This window comes from Salmo trutta, chromosome 12, assembly GCF_901001165.1.
Source record: "Salmo trutta chromosome 12, fSalTru1.1, whole genome shotgun sequence".
NCBI classification, from domain to species: Eukaryota; Metazoa; Chordata; class Actinopteri; order Salmoniformes; family Salmonidae; genus Salmo; species Salmo trutta.
In genome coordinates, this window is record NC_042968.1 from 63,259,513 (window position 1) to 63,277,320 (window position 17,808).

The 17,808-nt window shown below is 43.6% G+C and overlaps 1 protein-coding gene and 1 long non-coding RNA gene across 3 annotated transcripts in view; one reads left to right on the top strand and one right to left on the bottom strand.

Moving 5' to 3' along the window:
• The window catches only part of LOC115203968 (erbin), a 139,266-nt gene that overhangs the window by 55,546 nt on the left and 65,912 nt on the right, over positions 1 to 17,808 (bottom strand). For both annotated transcript variants that reach the window (XM_029769104.1, XM_029769103.1), the window contains exons 3-6: positions 10,316 to 10,513; positions 9,498 to 9,615; positions 5,695 to 5,773; positions 4,819 to 4,908 (exon numbers count right to left, since the gene is read on the bottom strand). In XM_029769104.1, coding sequence (XP_029624964.1) covers positions 4,819 to 4,908; positions 5,695 to 5,773; positions 9,498 to 9,615; positions 10,316 to 10,504 — 476 coding nt within the window. In that variant the 5' untranslated portion in view covers positions 10,505 to 10,513. The remainder of the gene's footprint in view (positions 1 to 4,818; positions 4,909 to 5,694; positions 5,774 to 9,497; positions 9,616 to 10,315; positions 10,514 to 17,808) is intronic.
• LOC115203969 (uncharacterized) lies at positions 10,499 to 17,292 on the top strand. Its single transcript, XR_003880286.1, has 3 exons — positions 10,499 to 10,666; positions 16,831 to 16,945; positions 17,069 to 17,292. It is a non-coding gene; the product is annotated as an uncharacterized LOC115203969 (long non-coding RNA).

The window sequence follows — 17,808 nt, forward strand, 5'->3', positions numbered from 1 at the left end:
ACTGCAACACACACAACTGCAACTCACACACACACACACACACACACACAACTGCAACTCACACACACCTGCAACACACACACACCTGCAACACACACACAACTGCAACTCACACACACCTGCAACACACACACACACACACACACAAATGCAACACACACACACACACAACTGCAACACACACACACACACACACACACACACACACACACACACACAACTGCAACTCACACACAACTGCAACACACACACACACACACACACAACTGCAACTCACACACAACTGCAACACACACACAACTGCAACACACACACACACACACACACACACACACACCTGCAACACACACAGACAATTGCAACTCACACACACAACTGCAACTCACACACACAACTGCAACTCACACACAAACACACAACTGCAACACACACACACAACTGCAACACACACACACACACACACAACTGCAACACACACACACACACACACAACAGCAACACACACACACACACAACTGCAACACACACACACACACAACAGCAACACACACACACAGCACACACACACACACAACAGCAACACACACACACAACAGCAACACACACACAACAGCAACACACACACACAACAGCAACACACACACACAACAGCAACACACACACACACAACAGCAACACACACACACACAACAGCAACACACACACACAACAGCAACACACACACACACAACAGCAACACACACACACACACAACAGCAACACACACACATACACACAACAGCAACACACACACACACACACAACTGCAACACACATACACACACACACAACTGCAACACACACACACACAACTGCAACACACACACACACACAACGGCAAGGCAACACACACAAAACTGCAAGGCAACACACACAAAACGGCAAGGCAACACACACACACACAACTGCAACGCAACACACACACAACTGCAACGCACACACAGACACACAACTGCAACACACACAGACACACAACTGCAACACACACAGACACACAACTGCAACACACACAGACACACAACTGCAACACACACAACTGCAACACACAGACACACAACTGCAACACACACAGACACACAACTGCAACACACATACACACACACAACTGCAACACACACACACAACTGCAACACACACACACACACACAACGGCAAGGCAACACACACAAAACGGCAAGGCAACACACACACACACAACTGCAACGCACACACAGACACACAACTGCAACACACACAGACACACAACTGCAACACACACAGACACACAACTGCAACACACACAGACACACAACTGCAACACACAGACACACAACTGCAACACACACACAACTGCAACACACAGACACACAACTGCAACACACACAGACACACACCTGCAACACACACACACCTGCAACACACACACACCTGCAACACACACACACCTGCAACACACACACAACTGCAACACACACACACACAACTGCAACACACACACACACACACACACACACACAAAACGGCAACACACACACACACACACAAAACGGCAACACACACACACACACACAACTGCAACACACACACACACAACTGCAACACACACACACACACACACACACACAACTGCAACACACACACAGACACACAACTGCAACACACACACAGACACACAACTGCAACACACACACACACACACAACTGCAACACACACACAGACACACAACTGCAACACACACACAGACACACAACTGCAACACACACACAGACACAACTGCAACACACACACACACACCTGCAACACACACACACACCTGCAACACACACACACACACCTGCAACACACACACACACACCTGCAACACACACACACTCACCTGCAACACACACACACTCACCTGCAACACACACACACACTCACCTGCAACACACACACACACACACAACTGCAACACACACACACACACACAACTGCAACACACACACACACACACAACTGCAACACACACACACACACACACACACAACTGCAACACACACACACACACACCTGCAACACACACACACACACACACACACACAACTGCAACACACACACACACACACACACCTGCAACACACACACACACACCTGCAACACACACACACACACCTGCAACACACACACACACCTGCAACACACACACACACACCTGCAACACACACACACACACCTGCAACACACACACACTCACCTGCAACACACACACACTCACCTGCAACACACACACACACTCACCTGCAACACACACACACACTCACCTGCAACACACACACACACTCACCTGCAACACACACACACACACACACACAACTGCAACACACACACACACACACACACAACTGCAACACACACACACAACTGCAACACACACACACACACACACACAACTGCAACACACACACACACTCACTCACTCACCTGCAACACACACACACACTCACTCACTCACTCACCTGCAACACACACACAACTGCAACACACACACACACACACACACACAACTGCAACACACACACACACACACACACAACTGCAACACACACACACACACACACACACAACTGCAACACACACACACACACACAACTGCAACACACACACACACACACAACTGCAACACACACACACACACACAACTGCAACACACACACACTCACTCACCTGCAACACACACACAACTGCAACACACACACACACACACAACACACCCACACCTGCAACACACACACACACACAACACACCCACACCTGCAACACACACACACACACACAACTGCAACACACCCACACACACACACACACACAACTGCAACACACCCACACACACACACACAACTGCAACACACCCACACACACACACACAACTGCAACACACCCACACACACAACTGCAACACACACACACACAACTGCAACACACACACACACAACACACACACACACAACTGCAACACACACAACTGCAACACACACAACTGCAACACACACAACTGCAACACACACACACTCACTCACTCACCTGCAACACGCACACACACACCTGCAACACGCACACACACACCTGCAACACGCACGCACACACCTGCAAAACGCACGCACACACACACCTGCAACACACACACACACCTGCAACATACACCTGCAACACACACACACACACCTGCAAAACACACACACACACACCTGCAACACACACACACACACCTGCAACACACACACACACACCTGCAACACACACACACACACCTGCAACACACACACACACACACACACACCTGCAATACACACACACACACGCACCTGCAACACACACACGCACCTGCAACACACACACGCACACACACACGCACCTGCAACACACACGCACCTGCAACACACACACACCTGCAACACACACACACATGCAACATACCTGCAACACACACACACACACACACACACGCACCTGCAACACACACACACGCAACACACACACACGCAACACACACACACGCAAAACACACACACGCAACACACACACACGCACCTGCAACACACACACACACGCACCTGCAACACACACACACACGCACCTGCAACACACACACACGCACCTGCAACACACACACACACGCACCTGCAACACACACACACACGCACCTGCAACACGCACACGCACCTGCAACACGCACACGCACCTGCAACACACACACGCACACGCACCTGCAACACACACACGCACACACATCTGCAACACGCACACGCCTGCAACACGCACACGCCTGCAACACGCACACGCCTGCAACACGCACACGCCTGCAACACGCACACGCCTGCAACACGCACACGCCTGCAACACGCACACGCCTGCAACACGCACACGCCTGCAACACGCACACGCCTGCAACACGCACACACGCCTGCAACACGCACACGCCTGCAACACGCACACAACGCACGCACTTTCCCAGTTTAAAGCATTTCCATGGGGAGGTTAAGGTCCCCAACTCTAAAGATGAGATAAGGAAACGTGGATTCATGCCCATCATTCCAACATCACTATAAGGTAACGGCTTCCTGTCTCGAGGAAATAACCTACAGTACCTTGTCATGCTATTTTTTGTGACTGAGGAGATAAAATTTCACCCCTTGAACCCATTTTCAATACCTGCCTGCTTCCTTGCATGTGAGCACTTGTGTACTTTAAGGCAAACAAATGCAGTGTATTTGCTTTTGGAGGTTTGCTCCCCTTATGCCCTCAGAACAGCCTCAACTTGTCGGGGCATGGACTACAAGATGTCGAAAGCGTTCCACACGGATTCTGGCCCATGTTGACTCCAATGCTTGTCACACTTGTGTCAAGTTGGCTGGATGTCCTTTTGGTGGTGGACCATTCTTGATACAGATGGGAAACTGTTGAGGGTGAAAAATCCAGCAGCGTTGCAGTTCTTAACGCACTCAAACTTGTGCGCCTGGCACCTACTACCATACCCCGTTCAAAGGCACTTAAATATTTTGTCTTGCCCATTCACCCTCTGAATGGCACACAAACACAATCTATGTCTCAATTGTCTCAAGGCTTAAAAATCCTACCTTAACCTGTCTCCTCCCCTTCATCTACACTGACTGAAGATTTAACAGGTGACAATAATAAGGGATCATAGCTTTCACCTGGATTCACCTGGTCAGTCTATGTCATGAAAAATTGCATGTTCCTAAAGTTTTGTACAGTCAGTGTATATGAATTGTGATTGCTTGATTGATTGTCTGATGTCTTACCTGCCGAAGCTGGCTGGAAGGAACTCGAGGAAGGCGTCATTCAGGTAGAGCTGTGACAGGCTGAGAAGCTGGGTGAAACCCTCTGGGAGCCTGCAGAGGAGACGGGAGCAACATGATCACGTCACTAACATAAAATCACTAACATTATAAAGACAGAGGAAATAAAACTGGAGATACGCACCGGAGCCGGACGAAACAATATAGGCCATTTGTTGTAGGATAGTGTTACTATTCTATTTTTAAAAGCATTGTAAAAAGAGACAAATTACATCTCGGCTAAAACGTGGCACAGGAGTCCGGGCAGAAAAAAATATCAATCAAAATCAAGTCAAAATGTATTGGTCACGTACACAGTTTAGCAGACGTTACAGCAGGTGTAGCGAAATACTTGTTACACTAGCTCCTAACAGTACAGAATAAAAATGTAAAAAGTACACATGTCACGCAAGTACACAATAAGAGGTTTTATTATTTTACAGAAAAGTATTGTGTGTCCAGTGTCCAAGACAATTTTCCCTTTGGGAACACTAACGTTTATCTTATCTTTGTAATGGAAAGTATATGTCTGCCAACTTTTTGCTGTTCCCAAGAAATATCCTTTTTTTGAACCATCTTGCTTTGAATATGATCTTTACTCATTGTCAGTGGTAGCATTCGCTCAAATGAAAATGATATTTGGCAAGAGCAAACATTCACTTAAGACAGTGCCTCATAAGTCAGTGAGAACAATGAACACAAGGGACCTTATCCTTCCATTTCATGAATGGTCTAGCCGAAGGGGTTTACGAATTAACATTTCAAGGCAGTATTCATATCCTTCGGCGTGTGTAGGTAAATACACAGGTGTGGCTTTTAAAGTATTTGAACCAAACTTACTTGGAGATGGGATTCACACTCGCTTCAACGATAGCCAGGACTTTGCAGTTCTTGATATTTTCTGGAAACTCCTGGATACCTATAACATGAGGCAGATGTACAGTTACATCATGTCAACATTTAGGAGGGTTTCATTATTTAACTGTGTTACAATTCCTGGGGGATATTTAACAGAGCAGTATCAACCACTCCCTATCTTGTATATCAAAAGAGCAATATCGACTTGATCGTATAACTTATTCAATATCCCACATTCAACTCTGCCTTGTTTTTTATAAACTGGAAAATCAACCGCTTCTACAGTAGCCTATACATTGCCTTCAGAACGTATTCATACCCCTCGACTTGTCCCACATTTTGTTGCCTTACAGCCTGAATTCAAAATGGATTAAATTGATTTTATTCCTCACCCATATTCACACACCCCATAATGACAAAGTGAAAACATGTTAAAAGAAATGTACTGAAAATGAAATCTCATTTATGTAAGTATTCACACTCCTGATTGGCAGAGATTACAGCTCTGAGTTTTTCTGGGTAAGTCTAAGAGCTTTGAACACCTGGATTGTACAATATTTGCACATTATTCTTCTAAAGAAATTCTTCAAGCTGTGTCAAGTTGGTGGTTGATCATTGCTAGACACCCATTCTCAAGTCTTGCCATAGTGTTTCAAGAAGATTTAAGTCAAAACTGTAACTAGGCCACTCAGGAACATTCAATGTTGTCTTGGTAAACTGCTCCAGTGTATATTTGGCCTTGTGTTTAAGGTTATTGTCCTGCTGAAAGGTGAATTTGTCTCCCAGTTTGTTAGAAAACAGACAACTAGGATTTATCCTGTGCTTAGCTCTATTCCATTTATTTGTATGCTTCAAAACTCCCTAGTCCTTACCGACGGCAAGTATATCCATAACATGATGCAGCCACCACCACGATTGAAAATATGAAGAGTGGTACTAAGGACATAAAGTTACATTTCTTTGCCACACTTTTTGCAGTTTTATTTTAGTGACATTATGCAGTTTTATTTTAGTGACATTTTGCAAACAGTTTTGGAATATGTTTTATTCAATACAGGCTTCCTTCTTTTCACTCTGTCATTTAGGTTAGTATTGTGGAGTAACTACAATGTTGTTGAATCATCCTCAGTCTTCACCCATCACAACCAATAAACAAACTGTTTTAAAGTCAACATTGGCCTCATGGTGAAATCCCTGAGCGGTTTCTTTCCTCTCTGGGAACTGAGGACGTCTGTATCTTTGTAGTGACGGTGTATTGATACACCATCCAAAGTGTAATTAATAACGTCACCATGCTCAAACGGATATTCAATGTCTGCTTTTAATTTTTTTTTTTAACCATCTAGCAATAGGTACCCTTCTTTGTGAGGCATTGGAAAACCTCCTTGATCTTCATGGATGAATCTGTGTTCGAAATTCACTGCTCGACTGAGGGACCGACCGTACAGATAATTGTATGTGTGGGGTAAAGAGATGAGGTAGTCATTAAAAAATAATGTTAAACACTATTATTACCTACAAAGTGAGTCCATGCTCCCGAGTGGCACAGCGGTCTAAGGCACTGCATCTCAGTGTAAGAGGCGTCACTACAGACAAATTCCCTCCAATCTTTGTAAAGCATGTTGACAAATGTTTCAATAAGTGGTGGGCATAGGATAAAAAAATGTTTTGTTATGTGTTAATAAAATATTTAATTATTATGGAAAGGGGATCATGCTAACATTACTGTTTCCAACAGCAGGAGAGTGGCGTAGACTAGTACCAGCCAGCCAATCAGTTAGTCAGTCCTCTGTGAGAAGTGTCTGGTCTTAGCTATGCATTACAGCTTCTGGGCTGCACCTTTCCTCTGTAAACAACCACAGAGCTGAGTGCTCGAGGAGTTGACACATTAGTAGAGAGAAACTGACAGAGTGTGTCTGGCAGTTCTCACCAAAAACATCCGCTCGACAGTGGCTCAACTCGAGGGGGGGCGGGGTCGCGAGCACGTCTCGAGGTTTATTTCTATATACTTTGATTCGTGTTCACAACACTTAGCTCTGAGTACTAGGTGAAGGAGGGTAAGCTTCTATTAAGTAAACAGACGTGGCCTTAAGTCACTAAAAACTCCCCAGATGTTCCTTACTCTGTTTGATTAGTCTGGTACGGACTCCACTGTGGTGGATGGACACAAAATACCAAGTGGAGATCAAGAAACGATATGGTGCTACTTTACTTTCTTTGCTACTTGTTTATTTAGCTGCCTGCCACTCAGTGCACTGGAGCAGTAGAACAGAAAATGGTGTGCGGTGTGTTGCAGTGTGTTGTTGAGAATGTCCGTGTGTGCGCCAGTCAACTGAGGCTGGACTCTGATCTTTCAGTTTCCATCAGAGATAATGTAACAACTGTAATAAAAGGCAGTACGAGGCATTGTCTCAAAACACAGCAATCTGAGGGGACTGGCCATTACAGCATTTCTATCAAACTCAACAGTGCTCAAATGAACAGGTGGCAGATTATTTGGGAATTGTTTGCGAGGCCAATATGCCACGCCATTTTACAGCGGTGGTAGTGTTCCAGCTGTTTTTCAGATAATATATTTTTTCCCAACTACTATAGCTAGATGAAGTGAACAAACTGAAAATCTAAATGTCACTCAATAGCAAACGTGTGCTGATGCAACTCTGCGGTTTTAGAATCTTGCTTAGAGAACGTTTGTGAGGCCCTTATTTGGTGATAATCACGTTTGATCAATCCAGCAGCCATCAACACATACACACGCTTTCTCTCACACTGACAACGAGCAGTGAGCGGCTCCTCCATTAGACTGGAGATGAGACAGCTCTGGGGAGCGTCATTCACAGTTGACACCGGTTCAGTCTCAAACGACACCCTACGTAGCGCAACACTATTATATACATGAGCTAGGATGTCATTTTCTATTTTGGCCAGTTGTTGTAAGGTAGTGCTAGGCCTACGTATTCTAGTGTACAGAATCAGTTGCAGGCCTCAGCCTGTCCTGTCATGACTTCCTTGTTTTTTTACACAAGGGTTTGTCAGCGGTGTGATCTACTGTTGGGTGTAAAAAATGTGGTGAAACAGCACTTCTGTGTGGTATTGATACTTTTAAGGGTTTTCTTTGTTTTAACTTCTCAATTTAAAAACGGAGGGTTGATGGTTTAACCGACAGACACTTTTTACATAATCTAATCCACTTTATGTTTCAGTAATTTTCTTTGACAACAGAGGGGCAATTAGTTAAGTAGACTGAACATCCCACTGCTGATAAGACACTGACTTGCACACAGACTTAAAACTACGATAATTCAACGGCAGGGCTTTTCTACTTCAAGCTGGCAGGTATTGTCTAGTCTCTTTCAGTCTAGCACGCGAGTCCAGTCCAGAGACAGTAGAAACAGTCTCGAACTATTACCGAACGATCCATCTCTGACTAGCCATTGTCAACTTTAACATTCTTTATTCACACTGCACAAATATGGAGAAGTGGGATGGCTCTTCAGTCAAAAATCCACTTTTCAGAATGAGTGGCTTGATAAGTGATGGAGAGTCCTAAAGTAAAAATTGAACGGGAGACAGCAGTCATTCTAAACATAAACACCGTACCCAAAGGGGCTAAGGGGTAGGCTGCAACTCCTTAAAGACCTCAACAAAATTACATTACGTTATTGAGCTGGTCATACAGTGCTTTTGTATTGAAGGAATTGTCATTCTTGTCATATTGTTTCTGAAAGTGGTCATTCTTGTCATATTCTCATTGAAAGAGTGGTCATTCTGGTCATTGCGCTTACTGTTCTTGCTGACGTCCAGCTCCCTGAGATTGACGAGGTTGGCGATGGCCGCGGGCAGCACTGTGAGGTCATTGTCTGGCATGCTCAGCCGGTGGAGCAACTGGCAGTTGAACAGTTGCTATGGAGGGAGGAAGAGAGAGAGAGAGAGAACGGGAGAAAGAGCGAGAGATGGGAAGAAAGAGAGAGAGAGAGAGAGCGGGAATAAGACAAGTTGACTTCGCAGCATGACTCAGCCAGGACTCTGGTTTGTAAAGGAAGCTGCAGCTCATACACAGCCCAAGCACCAAGTCGCTGGGGCCCCAGCAGCCAGCCGACGCCGACTTCGTTACAACACACTTGGAGAATTATAGACTGATCGAGTGTGTGGGGAAAGAGGTAAGCACAGGGCAACATTGTGGATTGGCTCCGTTCTGTCGGCAGGATATTCTCGCCTTACATAACCACTACAATCATCCCTCGGTAATGTACTCCGTGTTGTAAGCAGCAGGAGGGAAAAAGGCCCAACTGAAATCAGAGGCCGCAACTTGATCAAGTCGTACAGCCTTCTCCTTACAGACTGATTTCATTGTGTCACTCTACTGAGATAGTGTTTGCCAGGGAGCGGTCACTGCAATTTGGAAAGGTTCATGTTTCTAAACCATTATACACACACACACACACACACACACACACACACACACACACACACACACACACACACACACACACACATTACAGGACCACCTTTGTTTATAAAAAAAAAAGTGATCAGGGTATTTGGGTGCATATCATTCTGAACTTATTATGAACACATCCATATGTGTGTGTCTGCGTCTTACTTTGGGCAGCTCCTCGATCTGGTTGGCGTCCAGGTAGAGCTCCTCCAGGGTCTTCTCCAAGCTGAAGATCTCCTTGGGCACAGTCTCCAGGCTGCAGTGGGAGTAGTCCAGAGACGTCACTGCCTCCTCCTCCCCCCGCAGGCAGCGGCATGGCACCAGACGCACAAACAGGTTCCGCTTGCTAGACATCCTCAGGCACTGCAGAGAGAGGGAGAGGAGAGTCAGGTGTCAAGACAGCTCAGTGAACTACTGGTGCATCTTGGGGCTAAAGCTACTAGAGCTAACTTCCTAAGGCAAGAGAGAAATGTCAGAGGGAGAGTGTCAGATTGAAGAAATTGAACTAGTGGGCAGGTAAGGCAGGTTTGTTTTGTGTGATTACCTACCAGCTATGAAACAAAAACGACTAACATTTTGAAAACAGCTACGGCAGAATTTATTTTGCTATAAATGTCATACTTCTATTTTTATTCACAAATGCGAGTGAGATGCTTGCATTCTGGAGCCCTGACTAATCGCCAGCCTGGGCGCTAGATGTTTGAGTGCTCTGAGAAGAAAAAAAACAGTAACCAAAATGTTTTTATGGCCTTCCCTAGTATGGCTCCACTCGGTGCTTCAATAACAGTCCAAGAGGTTTTACCAAAAGTTAAAGGCAGCATCCGTTATGATCTGCTAGTTTTCCACAGCCGTCCTGAACTATGGGCATAAATTGCACTGTAAGCAGTTACATAACAGGGCTGGCACAATAATCGTATAATCGCGTAACCGACAATTATTGACATAATTGCCTTAATACATTTGAGTATTTTTAGATTCAAGTTAATAGTTTACTCAAACGCAGTTTTTCTATTTTTACATAAAGTGGGTACATTTGGTAATAATTTTACGAGCAGAACGGCACGGTCAGGAGATGCTTCATTTCCAAAACGTCCAAGTTTTGAGACAGGGGTGTCACCAAATCTGTGTTGTATTCACTAGGTACGTCTTAGCAAATCTCCTAAAAGATGCATTAGTGGCGCAGCGGTCGAAGGCACTGCATCTCAGTGCTTGAGGCGTCACTACAGACACTCTGGTTCCAATCCAGGCTGTATCACAACCGGCCGTGATTGAGAGTCCCATAGGACGGCGCGCAATTGGCCCGGCGTGGTCCGGGTTTGGCCGGCTTATTGACACATAAGCAGGATCCGCAACGCATGATCATTTACATCTGTGTTGTGTTGAACGTGCCGGAGCAAAAGGGCCAGCTATCATCAACACAATGCCCTCTGAGCATTGTTTAGTATGGAAACACATTACAGATAAAATGGGCCCCTTTAAAAATCTCTTCAGAAAGAGAGCTGTGTACATGTTGGTCCAGAACATCGCTGGATAACGAAAGCAAAGCTCTTCAACAGGTTTCACATTACTTTCAGTACATCGACAGAGCCACAGCACAGTAGTGGCACTCATCTGGCCCAGAGAAGAGACCTATCTGGACAAACAAAGCATACCTCATGGATATGCCTCCCCACTCCCCATTATTTTACCTGAGGTATAAACAGTGAGCTGGCACTCGAATTTGCATATAGATTACTCTGTTGCTCGTCAGTGGACTGACAATGCATCTCCATTCAGACACTAAGCCTAAGGCAAACATATGAAAAGGTCAGAGCAGTGTTTTCTACAAGCACATGGAGTAGCCAGCCAGACCAAAAAAGTAGCCAGCCAGGCTCCCTGGGTTAAGACATTTTTGTCAAACAAACTCTATTTTGGTTTCCTCTAGGACATTCTAATGCCTTGATTCCATCTGAAACACATAGCAACATTTTGGAATACTTCATTGAGTTTACCTCCCAGATTGGAGAAAGGAGTTGTGGTCTTGTGTTTACACAATTTAAAATGACAAACTGTGACGGCAGTTTTCAAACGACAAAATGGGTCTCTAAAATAAACAGAACAGATGTTCAATTAAGTTCTGGGTCAATACGTGTTAAGAGAAGAGATAGAACATCAATTCAATTCCTGAAAGAAGTTCAACAAGTGTGTTCAACTCTGAATTGCAGTACGTCATTTTGTTTTATTAAAAAGACTTGTTTTGCAACTAACCCACAGATTTCTTATTAAAGAATCCTGTAAGAGTCTGCCAACTTCCACGGGCTTCAAGCTTCCTTTTAAGAGGCATTTTCTCAGCTAGGTATGATTGAAGAATGAAGCAGGTGTTAATCATGGGCTTTGCTACCCAGAAAGCAGCAGTTGACGGCTCCATTGTCAACACTTTGACCATATCAGTAGATCTATATCAATATCTTTGAAAATACCATAGGCCTATAAGTATAATTAGCTTTTAAAACAATTCAATCTGTTTTCTTTGATCATATTTTGGACCAGAGTGAGGCTCTCTCCACTAGCCTACCTATTGTTCCTGGAGTGAGGAGGATATACCATCTTCATCGAATGTTTTCATAATGTATCTGCAGATAATAGCAAAAAAGCCTGATCGGTATGCAAAATAGGGAGCCAAATGAACAGCTCTCTTACAGATGCGACTCGGAAGGCTACTGACGAGTCACTCGCTTTAACGTCACAGTCTGGCAAGTCCTGATGAAGTTCATATCGAAAATCTTTGTGCGATACCAGGTACATAACTACGTTGCATGATTTATGAATGGCAAGGATGTGAGATCGACTTTATTCAGTTAGTTTGAAACCTTTTATAAAACTTATCAAGCTTGTTGTTCGTCAATCAAAGCACAGTAAGCCTATGAGCCACCACTCTGTGGCTGCATATGAAATGAATGTGCCAGAAAACAACAGGCTAAGTTGATTTCGACTCATCATTACCACATTATATGGGACATGCAAATTCACTCCGAGACCATGAAAGAGTAGCATGCTTAGAGCTTTGGGCCAGTAACCGAAAAGGTTGCTGGATCAAATCCCCGAGCTGACAAGGTAAAAATCTGTCGTTCTGCCCCTGAACAAGGCAGTTAACCCACTGTTCCCCGGGCGCCTAATACGTGGATGTCGATTAAGGCAGCCCCTGGCACCTCTCTGATTCAGCTTGGGTTAAATGCTAAAGACACATTTCAGTTGAAGGCATTCAGTTGTTCAACTGACTAGGTATCCCCCTTTCCCTCTCTCCTCCATGAAGAAATTTGACTGAAACAGCAAGCGCAGCAGCGTACATAACTGAAACGCAATCCAGGTGACTACCTCATGACGCTGGTTGAGAGAATGCCAAGAGTGTGCAAAGCTGTCATCAAGGCAAAGGGTGGCTACTTTGAAGAATCTAAATTATATTTTGATTTGTTTAACACTTTTTTGGTTACTACACGATTCCATGCGTTATTCCATAGTTTGTCTTCACTATTATTTGACAATGTAGAAAATAGTAAAAATAAAGAAAAACCCTTGAATGAGCAGGTGTGTCCAAACTTTTGACTGGTACTGTATGCTTGACATTTTGATGTAAAAGCATAATTAAGAAATATTTAAAGTTGGCATATTCATAAAATTTTAGCCTTACCTAGGCCCCCTTTAAGACTCCATAATGTTTCATATGTAGGTGCTACAAAGCAAAAACTGGTGTCATATGAAGCTTTACTGCTTGCACTGAAATACGAGTGGTATAAAAATAAATACAAATAAACAATAAATGTAAAGATTTGGCTTTTATATATATATATATATTGTTTAACATAATATACTCCACGGGTATGTCAAAGTTCACGAGTTGGATCTCTGCCATATTCTTGCTTTGAAGAGCTTACATATAAAACATTATGTAGTCTTAAAGATGAACTATGCAAAAATGGCTCTGCCTTTCTTGGCTGTTAAAATTCAAATAGTTAGCCTAATATCAGTTTGTGACAAAACAATCAAGTACAGTGTAGAGAATCATTGTACCATCTAAAGCGCTGACAAATATATTTTCCATAACCAAAAACATAGTATTTTCAGATGTTTGATGCTTGTCTACAAAACCGAAAGTAAAAGCCGCAAAAACTAAACGCAAGAACGGGAAGCATAGAAATAGCACACAGAACAGATCTACAGCTTCTTAGATGAGAATGACAGATCTACAACTCACATTTCCAAAATGTCTTTGATTAATAGTTTTTTTTTTATTATGCTTTCAGATACAAAATGTCAAAATACATGTCAACAATCCTCCAAAAAGGACCATTCTATGGATTAAATGTTGTGAAAAATCAAAGAAAACATTGTCATTTTTGTCCTGGTTTTGTGAGGAATCCTCCTTGGAAAACTGCTTAGGCTAGGTTTAACAAAACAGCACTTGAACGGACTAAATTGACGCCAGCTAACCATCTGAGGGACTGCTCAGAATCATCTGCGGGACCAGTGCCGTTCCGAGGACCTGAAGTAGAGGAACATCTAGCAGGTGATGGTTCAAAATAGCATCATCGGCTCATTGTGAGGACAGATGGCAAAATCAAAATCTCAGCGATTTCTTCCTCCACTAATGGCTGTATTATTGCAAACTCTGCCATTGTGAGAGCCTCTTGTTCGAAATGTTTTATTATAGAGCAGCTCCTGTTGGAAGGCATCCAAAGAAACACCACTTTCAGTCAGGCACAGCAAGAAGCATCTACAGCAGCTCAATACGGCAGAAGGCTGCAGGCTTAATTGTGTTGTATTGAAAGATGAACAGAAACAACGTCGTGATGCAAGTCATCCTCCAGAGAACCCAGTCCTTGACTATCGTATTTTGTCATGAAACAACAGTCAGCCCAGGTACGAAACGGCTGACGCTCGACTACTCCTCAAAATCAGGAAACTAAAAAGGAAACTGCTGGGCGGATTGGAAAGAAACATGTGAAAAAAGCTTACGCTTTTTCTTTCCAATGCGCGCTCCGCACTCGCTTATTTGAAGGGGCCACAAGATTCACAGTGGATATTATTGGTCTGGTGACAGAGTTGGCTATGGCTGGGGGCTTTACGGCAGTCCAGAGTACAGTATTGCACTATGGAATGTGCTCTGGTCAATGGAGGCCTTGTTCACTGGAGTGTGTAGAGAATGTGACTTACTCCCGCTTTATCTTCATCAGCGCACCGCATCGTAGCACAGCCTGTCCGACTCAGTGAGTGAGTGAGTGATGTCGGGCTAGTGCATGGCCATCTCTAATAGCCTGTAGTGACATGGGGCTGTCAGTCCACCATGCTGTCCTGGGTTAGAAACTGAACAAGACTTCCACTGCCACCACTCCTCACTGGATTACCTACAATCACACTAATAGCCACATAGTTCCGGGGGAAAAGTGAGCAGAACAGAGAGTGTGAAAGAAAAAGTGAGAGAACGAGGCGAGTTAAAAGTTAAGGTGCAAGTGCACAATTTGGGAGAAGGGCGGAGAATCGTAGCCAATGAGTGCAAGTAATAGGCTAGTACGCAAGTCAGAGACAGAATTGAGTAGCATATAATAAGCGGGAACAAGGCCTAAATGAGTGAAAGCGGGCCCGTCTCAGGGGGCCTCTCCTAGAGCTGGGCAATACGGACAAAAATCCATATCGCAATAAGTGTAGCCATTTTTTGAAATAATGATAAAATCAGCCATCAGTAATTGTTTTGGTGAGGTGCTAGAGCTTGGCGATACGGACGAAAAGTATTATCGGGAGAACTACCAATTTTGCACAATAATTTTTTACATTTTTTTATATATAAACATGTTTTAATGGACAGTTACTTTAAATTAGCAGTAGGGCTCTAGACCATTTTTCCCCTCCAGTAAGACAACGGCGATGGTAGCCTATGATTCAAAAAGTAAGCTAATTCATCTAACATATTCAGGGAATGCATAATTGATATTTTGATGTGCAGCCTGTCAAAATAGGATCCAGATGTATTTTTGGCTTTTCAGAGAATTTGCCGACATCAGGTAATATATATATTACTCACCGCCTGAGGAAGTGGGAATTCAAAACACTTAGCTAGATTGCTAACTCTAAATATGATATTGTTGCTATATAGCCATGTAGGCTAATTGACTAATCTATCAGTAAATGTACACTCTAAAAAAGGGTTCTTCTAAGATCCTCAAAGTTCTTTGAAGAACCTAAGGGGTTCTTGGCATTGAAAATTGACCCAAAAAGGTTCTTCCAAGAACCTCATAGGAGGTGTGGTTCATCGAGGAACCTCCATAGTTGGTGGCGGTTCTTGCAGAAACCTAACGGCCCAACTGAAACATTTGGATTTGAAACGACAGGAGGTGCAGGCACTTAAATGAAAAATGTAAAGATATCCTCAATTTAAGTTAAGGTTTGTCCCATATATGATATACATTTATATTGTTTTGTGATGATACCATCTATCTTTTCATATTTGTGCAAATCTTTCTAAAACAAAAAACGGACACCAATCAATAGATAATCAATCAACAAAGAGGTAAGAATATGTAGGCTATAAGAATATGCTGAAGGCTAGCTGTATAGCGTGCAAATGATAATATGTAGGCTATAAGAATATGCTGAAGGCTAGCTGTATAGCGTGCAGATGACTGAACTGCTCACTTTTGTGTCTGCAGGTATACAGACAAGGAGGCATACAAAAGGTATGTCAATTGGTATGTTATGCAGATCACATGTACCACCCTCCGCCCTTACCTCTTCAAAGAAAATCCCATAGGCCTCTACATTATGGTATGTGTATGAAAACCATTATCAAAACAGTTTTTTTCATTACCACAAAAACCAAGGTTTGAATACTGTTGTGTGCATGTTTTGTTATACATCTGTATAATTACTGTTTGATGAATACAACAGGAAACCTGTTTGATCACCATGCACGGGAAAATCATTCTGACTATGGATACGGAGAACGTCAACACATTAACACGCCAGAGGAAAGGGGGATACCTAGTCAGTTGTACAACAATGCCTTCAGGATATACCCACTGGACTTGGGGCTCTGCTGGGAGTTTACATCATATTTGGATGTTTTTATTCTGCTTTGCAACTAAAATCATAATAAACATTGACAACTAAAATATTGTGTTATTGTTATGTGTATTAATAATAATTATTATTATTAGGGCGGGGTAGTTCAAAAATTAACCCCAAAAGGTTCTTCAAAAAGGTTATTCGAGGACCATTGAGGGGTTCTTTAAAGAACCATTTTAAATGGTTCTTCGAACTTGTAGGGGTTCCCCCCCAGTTTCAATTTGAAGAACCCCTAAAAGGATAGTCCAGGAACCTTTTCTTTTTAGAGTGTAAGAGGTGAGAAATACATGATATACCTCACAAAAAGCTGTGACTCTCCTTTCTCTAACTAGAACTGCATGTTGAGCAATGGTCAAATGCTTGTGCTTCTCCGAATGCTTTTCTCCCTCCTCCGTGCGCAGTGACAAAAGGGAGTAAGAGATGCTCGCTCACGCAGCAGCCAACAGCGAAACAGGGACAGGCAGATATTTTCGTAGCAGGAATCAACATAATGCATAGGCCATTACCGTTGACCAAATAACACACACACACACACACATACCACACACACACACGACTGGGCC